Source organism: Nomia melanderi, chromosome 8 (genome assembly GCF_051020985.1).
Source record: "Nomia melanderi isolate GNS246 chromosome 8, iyNomMela1, whole genome shotgun sequence".
Lineage (NCBI taxonomy): Eukaryota > Metazoa > Arthropoda > Insecta > Hymenoptera > Halictidae > Nomia > Nomia melanderi.
Window position 1 is genome coordinate 16521518 of NC_135006.1, and position 17249 is coordinate 16538766.

General features: G+C 53.2%; 1 protein-coding gene across 5 annotated transcripts in view; it reads left to right on the top strand.

The window, feature by feature from the left end:
* LOC116433066 (nephrin) overlaps positions 1–17249 on the top strand; it is a 105540-nt gene that overhangs the window by 48421 nt on the left and 39870 nt on the right. For all 5 annotated transcript variants that reach the window (XM_076369615.1, XM_076369614.1, XM_076369618.1 and 2 more), the window contains exons 5-7: positions 3297–3407; positions 8510–8737; positions 16133–16284. In XM_076369615.1, coding sequence (XP_076225730.1) covers positions 3297–3407; positions 8510–8737; positions 16133–16284 — 491 coding nt within the window. The remainder of the gene's footprint in view (positions 1–3296; positions 3408–8509; positions 8738–16132; positions 16285–17249) is intronic.

Consider the following 17249-nt stretch of genomic DNA (forward strand, 5'->3'; position numbering starts at 1 on the left):
GAGCAGCGCGATACGTTAGCAGCTCGAAGAACTCGGGGAACTCCCGTCGAACGTGACGGGACTGAAACTCCACCGTGAAATTCCCATTCGCGTATTCCCTCTTATATAGTCCGACTACTGTCCAGTCGTGGATGCGGAACACAGTGTTTCCGTCGAGTATGCAACGAACGTTGCGAGCCAACTTCGGCTGCGATACTGAAAGATGGCTGTGAAGCGAAGCTGAAAGTATACGACGATAAGGGGAATAAATCGAGAAACGGCGGTTCGTTTCGGATTTGCTGGATACACGAACTCGTTAATATTCGTACGATGAAGAGTTACCGTTCTTACGTACGGGCTGTTCCGAAACGATCGAGCGAGATGAAAATTCGAAAGGCATCGATCGCTTCGCCTGCGAACGATTCGCGTACTAAGCGGTACGAGAGGCGAGTAGATTTTCGCAGTCCTTCGGCGCGTGTAGAAAGTGCTGCAGCAGCCCGCACACCTGGTTGATTCCGCTTCGGCTTTATCTTTACGTTTAAACGCATCCGTAATGGACAATGGGAAGTCCGTTAAAAGAAAAAGGCTGAAACGAATGGGTTCGAGAGGGAACTAAATCTGAACGAGTAACGGGGGAGTCCAATAACGAGTGCGTGATACAGTCTGGAAGTCGATAAATCTGATCGGCCTCCTGGAAAGTCCGAGCAGCGACGTCGGGGGGCGAGCCGAGCCGGCGGACGAAAGTGGAAGTGGGAAAGTGGAGTTCGTTAAACGAGCTTAACGTGCGCCTCCACCGCCGCCGCCGCCGCCGCCGTGGCGCAGCATTACTCCCGGCTAACGGGCCGTGTTGCAAACCCTATTAGCAATATATTTTCTCGGTTCACCGGATCTGCGGGGCGGCTATTGTGCCCGCGGCCAAGCGGTTTACGCGTCGCCGTGCGACCGCGCCGCTGTCGGAACGTTTGCCTTCCAGTCGCGCGGACCGGAAACTTCTTGGTCACCGGAGCCGAAGACGCCGCAGCCTCCGGTCTATACGCTGTCGCGTTAACTAGGCGACTGCCACGGGCATTTTCAGCGCGGAGATACGGTCCCGCGCGATAAAATATAAAGTATGTTATAGACTAAACGCACAGGCGGTCTATTCGCGAGCGTAACTTGGAATTATAAAAAAAGCTATTCTCCCGTAGCGAGGATAAATGGTGTTGGAGATAATTACGAATGACGCGGTAAAGATTTTGACCCGATATCTGATTCCTACCGCGATTGTTCGCAAGAGAATCGGAGAAGCTGAGCACCGCTGACCATCGCGACGGTCAACCCGTTAACCCGGAACTGACGGAGGTCTCCGTGTTCCGCGAGGAACGATCGAACATGTCGGGAATTCCGAAGAGCGCACTTCGGTCTCGAGTGGGTTATCCGTGGTCGAGGCACGGTTTCAAAATATTTTCGCAGATTTCGCCGAGATTGCCGCAGTATTGGAGCTCGTGAAAGAATAGTTGATCCCAGCTGTATGCAAACATCGATTTATCCGAGGCGATTCCTAGATTCTCGAGACTGTCTCGGAGCCGCGGTGCTTCGTCGAACGTAAAGCGACCGTCTAGGCGTAGGAAACTTTACGATCGAGAGTCGCCAGAGGGTCGGAGTACCTCGCCTCGCGCTAGCAACGAAGAAACACCGACAATGTTCGGGTCGACGCGGTTAGAAATTCTTAAGATGTCCCCTGAATCAGCTTTGACGGCGGCCGTGGGCTATGACTGAGTTTCGCTTATTTCACTTCCTCGGCTCGTCGTTTCCTTTGCTCTTTTATCTTTGATCTCGAGTGGCACGGAACTCGAGGAACCGGGTTCGACGCGTTCACCGTCGCAGTGGTCACCGATGGCGGACCCAATCGAATTGTCGTGGAACGATTGAAACGCGCCGATCGATATCGAACGAGAACGTTCGATAACACAAATTGATAATCCGAAGCAAAAAAAGGGGCGTTTGATAGTTAATATTAATCTCCAATACTCTCCGCCCGAGATTCTCGTGGCAGTGAACCCGAGAACGCTCGAAGACGTTCCGAAGCTCCAATCAGAGAATAACGTCGAGGAGACAGCGCGGTAGCTCGTCGATATCGAAGAACAAGAAATTCGGAAGGCAGCGAATGGTCGGCAGGAATGGAGTCGAAGGTGGAGAGTCGTTTACGCGGAATCGGGACTGACGGTGGAACAGCTAAAGAGCGCGTCCGTGGACCGGATATTCTCGCTGAAAATTGAACGTTCGACCGGGAACAATGGAAAGAGAACGTCGTCTTCGTAAGGGAACGGCTCGATTGTCATGGAAGAACAATAGCGAGAACGGGGAACATCGGATCCGGCGCGGAAAGAGGTGGGCGGGGGCGGGGGGGCGCCGGTGTCTCGAGGCGGCGGATAAACCCGCTATAAAAGGTCGTGAATGCTGGCATTAGCGGCGCTAAACCGCCGTCGCGGGGCGGCCCGGCTGTAATCTCGGCCAAGATTACGACGTCCGTCCGTTGTACGGACTCCGGGGATCGACGAGTCTTTCGCAGGCACCGGCTCGTCGTTCCGCTCCTTTCGTTGCCACGGGTCGGCGCCGAGGCGGCGAATCGTTCTCCGGAGAAAGGACGCGGAACGAGAGACCCGTGCATACCCCGCTTTCACGAATCGATCCCGGCGAAGGGTCGCTTTGCGATTTTACGTCCGCCGTTCGAACGAACGCGATCGGGAACTTCCATTCTCTCTCGGGTCGGAGAGGGGCCGGGAAAAAACGGAGCCGACGCGCAGTGGGCGGACCGGAAGAAGGTTGTCGCGACGAGCGCGCGGCGGAAACAACGCGGAAAACTCGATCGTTGAATGAAAATTAGCGTCGCGACGCACGAAATATGGAAAGTGGCTCCGCGTCCCGAGACCCCGACGAACATTGGTGCGTTCCTTTTTTGCCGGCGGGGTCGTGGAGTCGCGAGCGCGGGCTGGCGCGAAATCGGAACAGGTGTATGTTTCCAGTCGACGTTGTCGCGACAATGGCCGGAGGCAATTTCCATCCGGCATCCGGTGAAGCACGCGACGGGATGAAACTCGGCCTGTTTGCGGTTGCCGCAGCCGTATCGCGAACCAATCCGGTTGATGAAAGAGCGCCGGCGGTGAGGAGGGCGGAAGCGTTCGCGTCTAGTGGAAGCTATTTTCTCTGCGTCGCCTTCGCGGTATTCCGTTCGCCGGTGGTTGCGATCCAGCCGAACTCCGTCTCGATCGTAGCCACTCGACGCTAAGTCCGGAGCGTATCGCGGCTCTCACGTTCCCTCTGCTTTCTGTTCGCAGTGCCGCCGTCGAAGCCGATAATCTACGACGCCAAGAGGAGGGACATGAGCAAACTGTTCGAGGCCTATCCCGAAGGGGCCGACCTGTTCCTCGTCTGCGAGGTTCACGGAGGTGAGTGTCAACCGGCCGGTGTATTTATGAGATTAAGTGTCATCGATCTCCGACGCGTTGCGGAGCACCGGTTCAGCCATTCCTTCAGCTTCCCCGGCGGTGCACGTAAATCTCGTAAACCCAGCTCGCCATTCTTCTTGCGAAAAGTAATCTATCGCGGCTTGATGTAGCACCGCGCCGCGCTTGTATTAATCGGTGTGAAGATGGCTCGGGAGTCTCTCGCATCCCGCTCCGTCGCCGAACCCGATCGCGAGAATAATGGATCATCCTTAAAAATTGCTGTCGGCCGATCAGCTGGACGTATTATTATGAGCGGACGTGTGGCGCTTTTAAAAGATCCGAGGACGCTGTAACTGGCCATCCGTCACACTCGATCACGAATGTACGGCGACGGAGTTGGACTATCTTGCCGAGGTAGACAAGTTGCCTGGTAACATACAACGAGGATAGCAGCAACGGAAGCATGTAGCAATTACAGCTATTCTTTGGAGTATTAACTCTTTGCGGACGAGTGTCATTTCGGCGAAATCAAATTTCCATATTTGGAAGTGTAACTCGCAGAAAAACGATTCAATTACTAAACAGCAAGAGATGAGTGTATAATTTCTTTTCTTTTCATTATTTAAGCGAAAATAATTTACCTTTATCTGCTAAAGGTTTCGTATATTTCAAAGAATCTTCGTCCGCGAAGGGTTAAAAGGTTTCCCATAGAATAATCATTTTTCGTTATTCGAACAACTCGACTAGTTCCTTGCGACTCGCGACTTCAGCTAGCACAGTTTACTATCGCTGAAACGACGACGCTCGTTCTCAAAGCGTAGAGCGACGAGGTGAATGTAACCAACGCGTGCTTCGTTTTCGCTAATCGAAAACTGAAATTTCGCGAGAGAGAGAGAGAGAGAGAGAGAGAGAGCTATTTCTGGAGGATAATATCGCGGTATCGTCGCGTTACGATAAATGATTCCGAGGTCCCGGTTCGCGCGGTAATATCTGCCGCGACGTCTGGCAACAGAGAAAATCCCTACGCGCGAGCGATCGCGCGTAAATCGCTTGAAAAGAGATTGCAGAGGCGCAAACGTCTTCCGAATCTTGCGTACCGAACGAGAAATCCTATTTCCTTGAACCGCGAGTATTCACTGGCGCGAGGCCAATTCCATTTAGAGACGGCGTTCGCGTACTCGAACCGAGCGCGAAGCGAAGTAGACGAACTTGACGCTGAGGAGGGGGCTGGGATGAAGATGACTGCTGAATGGAGAGGGCGGAAGGCGGAGAAGAGAGGCCAGAAGAGTCCAGCCTAGTTTTTCCGAGATTTCTCACGACGCTGGATGTCCGCGTCTCCTGGCATCGTTTCGCATCGCTTCGCGTCGTATCGGATCGCGCGATGGATCTTCTGGAGCGGCGCCAGTTTTCAGCCAGATTCACACTAGCGGTCAACGGGGCACACGTATCGAGTGAAATCATAACCGGGCATGAACGCTGCTAATCCAATAACACGGAATTTATCTAGAATACTCGCAACATCCGCGGCGAATCGATAACGGCGGCTAACTGCGAACGGCCGGGGTGACGGTTAATGAAATTTGTTCGAGGAAACATTGCTCGTTTCTTCAACGGTGTTCGATCGTTCGAGCCTTAAAGACTGACACTCTCGCGACACGAATCTCGACCTAAGCCGATGATCAGGGTAAGCGGCCTACGCGACGCGTGTCACGTAGAAGAAGGAGGACTCGACGATGACTGTTAAACCGTGAAGAAGAGCGCGAGGTAATTGTCATCCCGGACGAAACAATTTAAAAAGTTTTCTCTACTTGAACGCGGGACGGGACTCGGACGCGTGCTTCCATAAGCCGTTAATTGCGACGAGCGCGGGGAAAGACTTACGGCGTCGACGTCGACGTGGACGTCCTTCCTCGCAAGGAAATCCGAAAAAATTCCCACGAGGATGAGGGAAACTTCCGAAATGCTTAACTTTCATTAAACGTCCGATATTACTTTGAATAATGGAATCAAGGAAATTAACGGGAAACTCGGCTTCTGCCCGAACTTTTTTCGATCCGACAAGAAATTTCTGCGAGTTTCCTCTCTGTTACGCGAATTCCCTTTTCTCCGGGCTGCTCTTGGAAAGATTACAGAGCACACGCTCGCCGGCAGCCGGTTCTACGGAGGAGCAATTTGTCGCTTCCCAGGGCGAAATGAATTTTCGGGATTTGAAATTCTTTCGATCGAATAAAGCCCGACACGGGCGTATTAGCGTGGAGCGCTGCGAGGCTGATCGACGAGGATGAGTAAAGCTCTCGTTAAGCGAGCGGCCCGCCAGAATTCTCGAGGAACCGGCCGGGCCGTGGTCACCGACGCGCAATCGAGAAGCTTAACGCGTCCGAGTGAGGGGTCGGCTATTGTAATCGGGTTTTGTTGCCACACAATATACCGTCTTCAGTCTTTTCCACGTGTCACCTTTCCCGCCGGCCGCATTGCCGCGGCATTGTTCGACTGTCACCGCGAATGCAATTTTGCAGCGAGCCATGGTAAAATGTTTGTTTTAACGCGACTCGCTAGCCGTGCGTGTGTTGTACACGGGAGCCGCGCGCGGGCGCGCCAGCGAGCGAGCCGTGCTGCATTGCTCTTGCATTGTTCGCGTGCGCTTCGTTGTTGGGCCACGGTGAAATAAATCGAGCGCCGTCTCGTAAGCGATACACGCTGAAAATGGAAATGCCCACGGTTCCCCGGAAAAATCGCACCCTATTTGTATAACCAGTCATCGAACGATGATAGCGAGAGCGCCGAATAACACGTTGCCGCTGTAAATTGCTTTTCGCCCATCGAGGAACTTGGGGAATTATTCGAATCGCCAGTAATTCCCAGCTAATTAATTTTCAACTTCACAGCAACTTTTTCAGTGACGCGCGCCGGCGTCGACGCGTTAATTGCGAAACATCTACCGCGAGCATGAACAACCTTTGAATAAGAGTACTCGAGGTAGGTACACCGGGTCTCGGATATTGCGGTTAAAAATTGCGGCGACTCTCGTGTAAACGCGGTAACTCGATCATCGCCGCGATCATTCGTTAAGGCGAAGACGTTTGCGACAGGGAACGAGACTTGCGAGCAGCAGAATTTCTCTCGTAGAACAGTTTCGAACAACGCGGAACCAATTAACCGTGTCGCGGAGGGGTTGTACCTTCACCGACGACTGGTCGATCCGATTTTACGAATTAGAATGAGAAAGACGCGGCCTGCCCGGTTGTAACGCGGGGTCAGCGCGGAATAGAATCATCTCGACTAGTAGAGATGCGGCGGACACCGCGGAAAGCCACTAAAATTCGTTTCTTATTGTGCCTCCTTCAGCGTCGTGTAACATTATTACGACCGAGTCGTATCCAACCCGCGAGCCCCGTGATATATACCTGGGCCATCCGTGATACCAGGTGGAAGCCCGGAGAGCAATAAAGATCTTCGTTCTCTCTCCCCCGGCAATCCCTGGCTCCCTTACTTCCACCTTTTCTACTTCCGCCTCTCACAGAGGCAATGAAATAATTCCCCGCGACGCAAACCGGAAAGTCGAGAGCGTGTGACATTCACCCTCGATTCTCCTTTCTACCCCGGCTTCCCCCCCTCACTCTATCTCTCTCTCTCTCTCTCTCTCTCTCGGTCTCTTTCCATTCGAAGAATGCCTCGTCTTTGTTGGTTCGCAGCGGCAGGCTTCCACTCGTCGTTTCTAGTCTCCCCCGTTGCATAATTCGCTTTTCGAATAAACGAGTTCTCGGGTACGCGCGAGAAACTCGATCCTCGCGAGCGTACAATTATATCAGCGAGTCGCGCATGGTTCCCGCATACAAGTTCTTCGCGTCCACATTCGCGAATAAATTAATTGTGGAATAACGGGAAAAGGCATTTACGATTAGGCCATTGTTGCTGTGCGTTGCACCGTTCTCGCCGCGCGCCTCGAGTCAACGAGTCAACCGGGGGAACGATTAAATCGGATCTTCCACGAGCGTTTCCGCGTATCTGAATAAATTCGAAGCTCGCGCCGATCGGGTTTCGCTGGGAAATTGGATTCCCATTGAACTTCGGTCGAAAAGAGTGCTCTTAAATTAACACTAGGGACGCCGTGTCTCTCGAAACGACTGGCTCTCGTTTTCTTATTTCGCGATTATTAATGTTTTCGAAGTATCGGATGTCTGAATTGATTCTGGAAATAGTTTCCCCCGTTCCACAACCTTTATAACAATTGTTATGTAATTATTGTTGTAATTATTATTATTAAAAGCTGAGTAGTTGTAGCGTTAAGCATGCGAGATTATGTCGGGAAACCGTGAATCACCCGTGCATCTCTGCGGGATACGTCGAATACCGATGGAAGAACACACCCGCGTTATCGCTCCAGTTTCTTCGCGCAGTTATGGACCGTCGACGTGCGCCGATTCCTGACCGGCAAGTTTACGGGAATAATTAACCTGGGAAATTAGGTGTCGGTGCCGGCGGTACATCGGGACCAATAAATTGACGAGCGGACGCCAAGCGGTTTCCATTGCGATCGCTATTGTTGCAGCCGGGTAAGACCCGTCGAGCGTCGTGATTGACGACTAGCCGGCAGCCTCTGATACACATCCGTAGACACGGACGCAGCCCCGATGCGTCGTCTGTTCGAATTGGTCCGACTACTCGGATTGTCCTAGCCGGCAATCAACCCGCTTCCCACGAATAAGCGACAAGGAGCGTTCCGTCGGATAGACGCGCTTCGCGGGAGACGACGGCGCTTCGGCTCCGTGACGGCCATGTTGCGGCGTTATGTTTACATTGCGCGAGCTTCGGCAGCGACCCGGCGAAGTAAACGATTCGACCGACATACATCGAAGTCGCGAATGAAATTTCGAATTCTCCGGAGTAACAGCTACTTCGACACCGGTAGCAGAATCCTTCTGTTTAAAGATATCGAGAACTCGATTGTTCACGTATCCGTCGGATCAACTGTGAACTACGAAGGGTCAAGGTAGAACGTTAATCTCGTAGAATCGGTATCGACCGACGTTGCCGAACTTCGAATCGCATCGAAGGCGCCGTTCGAACGTCTCGAGATCGTTAATCTCTCTGTTTCCATCTAGGTAAACCCAGGCCCCGCGTCACGTGGTTCCTGGAGTCGCATGTAATGGACGCGCCGTCGGAGGTTCGGGAAACCCTGGGGCCAGGCGGCGAGAGCAACGTCGTGACCATCAGCAACGTGACGCTGAAGGGCCTCACGAGGAGTCATTACCACGCGAAATTGTTCTGCAAGGCGAACAATACTCATTTAGCCCTGCCACTCACCACTGCCGTTGTCATCGAGCTTCACAGTAAGTGCACCTGTCGCTTTTCATCGGCGTTAATTAGATCGCCGTTCGAGGCGATCGAGTAAACTTGGAACGGACTGAACTGCGCGACGTCTATCGACATCCGCGCGGAACCCAACGGATTCGATCCGGTGCGCGGACGAAGTCGCACGCGTCATTTTAGCATCGTAATCAACGACGGTGCGCCGTTACCGGGTGCTAAGGGCATCATAAATGATAGCTTTGTCGGATTTCGAAGCTACCGGACTCGGAACGCTCGCTTCCCTTCCGTGGCTTCAAAATCCCGCTAGACAAACGATCTCGATGATGTAGTTTAATCCGTTGAAAAGTGCAGCGGCTAATTGCCCTCGCGATCGGATGACCGCTGAAACCCGAGGCCCGGTATTCATCTAACTAAACGTTGGATAATTAATGACGTTCCTTACACGCCCAGCAAGATATTTCCGACTCGCGCGCGCGCGCGCGGGATTTCGTCGCGCGACGCATAATTGATCCGAGCGAAACGAATTTCATTCGGTTTTTCCTTTTCCACGTTTCGTACACGCTATCCCGCATCGGATAAATACGAGCGAAGCACTTCAGACGAAAGCAAACGCGTATCGAGCGTGCCCGCGCGGCCGTTTTTCCGATTCCAACTGGGAAGAGCGGAATATTTAACAGGCGCGTCGAACTCGCCGACGAATTTTCTCGCGAGCGGTCCACGACGCGGAAGGACATCGGAAAATGCTCGTAAAGCGTCGAGCGGCAAAGAATCAAGAGGATTTCGACGTTAATAAACTCACACGCCCCTTTGGAATCGCGGAAATCACGACAAGTCGCGACGGCGCCAGTGAAGTCGCGGCTGGAAGCGAATTCTACAAAACGCAATTAACCTTTTCCCCGTATATTCCCTGAAGCGATTATCCTAGTATTCCAGGCGCGCTTTCCGCATACGCGATGATTCGATCGGAAACTTTCCGGCGCGATCGCGCACGCCGACCGATACAGGAAATTAATATTAATAATTCCATGGATGTCGATGCAGGGCTCATCGGCGCGCCCGGGATTCGTTCCGCCGACGGGCAACTTTCGCGCCGGACAAACAAGTTTAAATGAAATTGCCTGTCGTAGCGCGGAAGCTGCAGCCGTCGGCGGCCACGGCGCGAGAAGAGCGAGACAAGTAACGGTGGCTGCGTTAATGCGAAAGAGTCGGCAGGGAAATGCGGGTCAACCGACACCTGCTAAAGGAGGAGTTTAAAGGACGGAACTGTTTGTTTGTTTTGTCTCGTCGCATCGCGATCCACGCGGAAGGTGATCGTTGTTCAATCGCGACGAGCAAATCGACGGGCGAGCAAGAAGAGGAAATGTGGTCGCGTCGGTTTACCATTCTGATACGATTTGTCTTCGTCGGGCGAACTTCCGCGAATCGATCACAGACAATACCGCGACTCTCCATTAAGTGGCGAACCGCTCGAGAATTTCCACGTGTATTTTTCTTGGTCGACGTCTAACGGCCACTAGAAACTTACCGTCTAGATGAAACATCGGAACTCGCCGGGGAACTTCGGTTCTCGATGTTTCGTTAATTGGGATCGACTTAGACGAGCCGCGCCGCGAATAATCGAAGGGCACTCGGCTCGACTGCTTGAAAGTCTAACGAGCTAAAGCGGAGGGAGACTGGACGCGGGGACTTAGGAGACGTACAGGCGCTTTTATCTTTTATGGGATTTTTTGCTGAACTTCGCGAGAGTGTTGACATCGAGCAGAGAGATCACCTGTTTCTTTTGAAAACGCGTCGTCTCGCTCTCGACTCCTTTATTCTTTCGCTCGTTTCTCTTTACAGTCGGGTCCTATAAAATGAATTCTAATTCGACGAGAAGTCAATGAGCAACTAACGATTTAAGAGATACATTTTACGATGGAGAATTTCCTTATATTCATAAGACGTCCGTGCGGAGTACAAGTACAGGGTATACGATAGTCGCGCGATCAGACCGCGCCTTCGATCGTCGGCTCGCAGCGGCGGAGGAGATCGGTGTATAAATTCGCCGTAAATATTTGCATAAATATTTCATGGCTGCTCGACGGTGGGGAACACCGAGTTCGGTCGAGTAACGCGGATCGGTACACGGAACATTTGAGAACTTTTCATCCTGATATATATGCATGGTTGAAGGGAGCTTAACGAACGGTTACGAGGTTCCCCGCGTTCCCGTTAAAAGGCCCGGTCGTTCTATCCATGTTAATACCATTATCCGGAGTCTGCAGCATTTAACCAGACAGCGATAGCACGTAGGTATTTCGTTTAATGCTTTTAAAAGATTTCCGAACCGCGCGTTGCGTTTCCCGTCGCGGGCGCGCGGCGAGCTATCGCGAGACGAGTGTCTCTCGAAACGGGAATAATTCATGCCGATACACGTCCGTTTGTTATGCGGAAGCGGACAAAGTGCCGCGGGCCGGTTCACGGTTCACGCTCTACGCATACGAAATTCTTTTGTGCGGATGCGAGACGACGGGAACCGGAACGGGACCGAAAATTAGCTGTTTTCCGATCGATTCCGGCGGACCGTCTGGCTGCTCTTTCGCGGGAACAATGACCGGAATAGGGATCGCGAGGAGGCCTCCTCGTTTCCGCGAATCTTGGTCTAATTGGAAACGACAGGCGAAGCGTACATCGAATAATTGCAGAACCCTCGATCGATACGCTTGAAAGTCTAACGAGTCGGTGTGCACGCGCGACACCGCGCGCGCCGCGTCGACTGAAAATGCAAGCAGCCCGCACACCGACTTTTTCCCCATTCCCGTTCGAACAGGCGGCGTTTGCATATTTGTGTGCATCTGGGGGGTGTACTCGAAAGACGGATGCCGCTCCGCGAACTTGCCGGCAGCCACCCTTTTAAATTCGATATTCGCGACGGCCGATAATTTGGTGATTTAACAAGGCCGTTACGCGACGCGAAAACCGTACCGCGAGTATAGAAAGTAACGACCGTAAATTACAGGATACTTTTTCCTCGAACGTTCCCCGGAAGTGGTTCGTTTTCATTAGCGCACAGAATCGGAGAACTTGTCCCGAAAAAACCGGTCGACCCGACCCGGTAACAAGCCCGGGAGGATCTTTCTGGCCAACCAACAAAGAACTCTCGTTCGGCGAAGAGTCGCCCGCCGACCGGACGTCATCGGTTCCATCCTAATTGGTATGAAAATCCGCGGACCTTCTTTATGCGAACGTCGCGAACTAACCGGGAAGGAACACGGTCTCACCGTGTACGTAAGGAAATCTCGATCCGTGGTCCGCGGACTTTGAAAAATCAAGATCTCCCCCCGGTCCGGGCGAAGTTTCCTCGGGAAACGCGAACACGGTTTTGCGAATGGAAAGGAAACTCGAGGCGTTTGTGGGTTGACGGAGTCGCGAACGGGGTAACGACTCTCGAAAGTACCTCCGCGAACGCGTGCAAGAACGAAGGGGTTTAAACTACTCTCGAGACGAGCTGAACTTCGTCCTCGTAACTCGCTCTCCGATAACGAAGACGCGGAAAACAAATAATTTCGGTTATCCCCGTCTATTCGCGGGATAAACGTTCCCCGCGATTAATCGGCAATCTATTCCGGGCACGCGTTCGATAATAACTCCCGGGAACGGGAGGGTAAAAAGATATCATTAGAACAGAAACGATTCTTCGATGCTAAATTCGAAGAACCGAGTTAAATACAGACCGAGATAAATCTAGCGGCTACCTCGGGCTGACCCGTTTCTGCTTTCTTCCTTTACAGTCGGTAAAAAGGTGCAGCTGCTTCTCAGAAGCATCACCGAACCACTGTAATCAACGAATCTCGGGTGAACGCAGTTTCGTGATTCCTCTAGAAAAATAGAATGAAGTCTGCGCGCTCGGTAATTCCGTTCCGTTGAACGAGGAGGGTAACAAATCTTTTACATAAAGCGGCAGCTTTAAGTCGGCCGTTTATTGAAAAGGCGCGCAAAGTCGGCAATTCGTTTGAATGGAGCGAAAGAAGCGGTTAACAGTTTCCTCGATTAGAACGCAACGATAAGAGTGGACGCTCTGCCAAATCATGGTAATAATATCACTTAGCCCAGCCACCGGTGGCTCGAGTCAATTTCACTTAAGTCGACGATTCGCAAGATCGGCGTACACGGCCCGTTCCGTAATGCTCGCTCGTTCCAGGACTAACCGACTTAACCTACAAACGAGCCGTTTAAACTTCGCTCGGGATTCTTTTTGCGCGCCCCGCTCGTCCTCCGAGCCCCTCGTCGACTACTCCCGCCGGTGCTCCGCTCTTTCCCTCGCGATTCTCGCCCGTTCGCTCGCTCGCTCGCCCGCGGCGCATTATTCGCCCGTCACCGAGCACACCAACCGCGAAACATATTAAAAGCATAAATACGCTGGAGGAGCGACGCACGGAAAAACGTCGGTTCCCCTCGTTCGCGGCCCGATTTCATATCTCCCTCCCCCTCCGTCGGCGGCGGCACAAAGGGTTCCGAATGAATTTAAAGCGCGAATTACGGGAGACAGGGACGGAACCGCGCGGCGGCGGGAGGAGCGCGAAGATTATCTGTGAGCTGAACCGAGGCCGCTCAAAGTTTCCGCCGATCCGCCGCGGCGACGTCGCGGAATTTGATTTACAAATTTCAATTTTAAGTTTTGCCCCGTCCCCCGGCGCCGGTAATTTTCCGGCTGTTTTTGTTTTCGCCCGCGTTCCCTGCGAATTCCAATTACTCGGACGCTTCTTTCCTACCGCGTTCCGCCGCCGTATTTAACGCGTTCGCCGGCAGCGTCACGCGTCCGCGCCGATCCCAATTTCGTACTTCGCGTGGAAAAAGTAAAACTAACGCAGAGCGGAGTCTCGTTGGATGTTTTTACGGGATATATATGTTTGTACACGCGACGCGTAAGAGGGTGTTCCCGCTTTCCGTACGTCTCGGAAAGTTTTTCCGAGGCATCATCGTTATCAAGATTGTAAGCGAAATAAGTTGCAGGTAACGGACGCGTCGACTCGTTCTTTTTCCGCCTCTCCCTTCGTTCCAGTTTCCCGGTCCCCCGTTTCTCCTCGGACCTATGCTCATCGATTTCAGATTGGGATCGCGGGTAGCGTCGGCGTGCCGAGCGTGGACGCCGGGCCGGCTCGTTGAAAAAATCGTCCCGCTCCGAACAGATGAACGAGAGAGGAAAAAAGACGCGAGTAATCGACGGAAGTCTTGGTTTCATTTCCGGGGAGACGCGCGAAATGAGGAAAGTTTTTGTTTGGACAGCGAACGGGGCCGCTGTCTCGAAACACGCGAAGCTGTCGGGATCGGTAAGCGCATCAAAATTGTGGACACACACTGGGGAGAACAAAAAAGTTCGCCGGAGCGTAGTCTGGGTCTGACACAGATTTCAACCGGGGCTACGGCGACGCGCGTCGTTTCGGCCCGCTGCATAACGCGAAGTTTCTCCTTCCGTTTCGCTCGGTTTTTGTTCACCGCGCGGCTAAATGAAAATTTTGCACGTGAAATTGCCTCGCGCGCTTCACATAGCAAAAACAGAATTTCATGTCTCGCAGATTATAGGATAACGGTGTTTACGTGGAGTGGGCGTGCTCGATGCTGAAACGCGGCCGGCATAATTGCGTGCGCGAGTGTAGTTTCCGTCGGGCTAAACGTTCGCCGATAAAACGCGTCGTTCCAAGCGGAACGTCGATCTCTCGCCTGTCCCTCGATCGATCCCGGTCCCTCCCAATCGAATCGGCGCTAATGAACGCGCGCGAGACCGCGAACTCTCGCCGCCTAGGAACCGTATCCGCTTGAATATCTGCACACCCGTCACGGTGAAAGACATAACTACGGTTATTCAAACCGGCCGCGGACTCGGCTAACGCGGCGAATTTACGTCCGAGGAAAGTTTCGCCCGAGTCTTGCACGGATCAGTGAAAAGTTGGAAATCTTTCGCGGTGCAAGCGAGGCATGCCCGCCCCTCCGCCGTATTTATCTCCGTCGGCCGAAGCCGAAGAAGTTGCCGAGCGATCAGAATCTTTCTAAAGGCAAAACGAACCGTGCCCTCGTAACGAGCCGGAGCGGAAAGTTTTCTGCCAAGCGACGCGCTCGCCCGCGGTAGCGACCACTCCGCGTTCCGACGTGCCGGTTACCCTGAATCTCGTCGATCGACCCGCTCCGAAGATTCGGCCCTCCGCGACTTCAAGCGTACGGATGATTTAGCCGTCGCGAACAATGGCGAATTATCGCGGGCTGCTAACGAGAAGCAACGGGGCGGCCGTTACCGCGCATCGGCGGACGGTTGCTGAACGTTTAATTAATACTTGGTTATTTTCCCGTTGGCCAGACTCCGGGCCACAATTTCGTCATCCAATTAATAACCGTACACTGCCGCTGGAAGGCTACCGTTAACGAGATCCGCCGTGGAATGCAGCGGGCCGGCATTACGCGACTCCGCTCGATTCGGCGGGCGCTCATTCCGGCGCAAGAAGAGGCTTGTCGCGGGACAAAGGGGAGTAATTATCAAGGCCGCTTTTTTTTCTCTCGTTTTCCGGTCGAAAATTGAAAACTCCTCCGGGGCCAGAGGCGAAACAACGTCGAATAATTAGCAGCGACTTATTAAGTACAAAGTATTAGAACCCCGAGACAGGAAAAGTTGAGCGTGCCCCGTCTCGACACCGCCATTCAAACACTTTTCCGAGGGTCTAGCCGGGAAGTTCCGCGAACGAGTGTTCTCCTTAGGAAACCCGCGATGGATCTTTCGCCGCGGTCCAGCTGGCCTTCTTCAATTCCGCTATCGCGTCCGCTTCGTTTAATAAGCCTCCGTCTGGCTCTCCTCGGATAACTCCTTAGTGCACTCGCAGTTTATTCTCGAAGATAAGGGAAGAAATCCGAGGGGCCGTTCGAAGCGGGCGGAGGTCTCGACCATTCGCTCGATAATCCTTATCGCGGCCATGCATTCCGCGCTCTCGGATTAACCAGGTTCGCGCGCATACGCGTCGAGTTTAGAGATTGGCATTGTCGTTTCAACTCTGCTCGAGGATCGTTTATACTTCTTCGTCATCGTCGACGGTCGCGAACTTTACCCGACCGTTTCCAGCGAGGAAAAACGAGGGACACTTGGATCGAACACCGGTCAACCGGCCAGGGACGCGACGCGTTCCCGCCCATCTGCCTGTTGCCCGACCGTTCCACCGTGCCAACCGAAAGCTGGCTGTCCATTCCGCTGTAAAATTATCGCGAGTTACTCTCGAAAGCGTCGCGCGCAAATGGATACCCCCTCGAGCACCGTCGAACTCTTCGTTACCTTCGAGACGGTATCTACTCGCGTGAAGTGCTCGCGACAGCGAGCCGCGATTATTTTACTCCCGAACGGGCGCGTACTGTAAAGCAATCCTTTGACAGATGCGTTTCTCGATATCTGCTTCCAGTGAAGCCGCTGAAAGTCGAAATTATGGGCAAGGACAAGATCCTATCGGCGGGCAGGAGGTACGAGACCAGATGTCAGAGCACGGGATCAAAGCCGCCGGCCGATTTAACCTGGTGGAAAGCCTCGAAGCAGCTCAAGGGGACGATCAAAAACGTGAGTAGCAGCTGATTAGAATCTTCGCGCGAATCGTCGCCGAGCTCTCGCTCGACTCGATTCCATTCCACGATCTCGCGATGCTTAATCGTTATCGCGTCGGCGCCGCGAAGGGCCGTTCCGTCGTTTTCTTCTCCGCGGACAGACAAACACACAGAGGGTGAGAGAGAGAGAGAGGGAGAAAAAGAAAACTTGCGACAGACGCGGCTCTCCGCGCGGAACAGAGGAACGAAAAATTACGGGAAAAGGGAGAAAGAGTCGGGCGGTGTTTCCACGATGAACCGAGCGCTTCGGATGATTGATACTCGCCCGGCGGAAGCTCGTTCCGTCGAGAAACCATTCCGCCAGGCTTTACGGGAATAAAAATGACGCGCGCTCGATAACGAACCCCGAACGGGAACTAATAAGCTTCGAGAACGACAACATCGGAACGGGGATTCCGGGAATAAATTTGTTTCTGGGCGGCGTTCGTTTCTCCCTTTATTCCCGATACGATCCTCGTATCGAGCAACTTTCGAGCCATTAAATCCGGGGATCGATTACCCGCTCGAAACGGGGAAATAGCGACGCGAGGCAGGATACCGAGACGAGGCGAGCCGAGCCGAGTCGGGCACCGTTGAGCCCGAAAGGATCAAACGCGTAACGAGAAGGACAAGGAAAAGCTGGTTCGATCCGCAGCCGGTACTTCCGTCGAGATTAGGCGTCTCGCGGGGCGCCCTCGCCGAATTGAGCCCTCTCCGAGACGACGGGCTGTTTCGACGAAATTAGCTGGAACCCTCGCCGGTTCACCGGCCGCGATATTAAAGCGGGTAAATGAATTCCGGATGAAAAGTGTAACGACGTTGTACCCACGGCGTATACGGCGTAGTTATCGGATAGATGGAAACGGCTGAAGCGGTCCCACGCCTCGTATGGCCCGGGCTCGCTAATTTAATCATTCACGCCGCTAGAAAATAGCGCGTCTA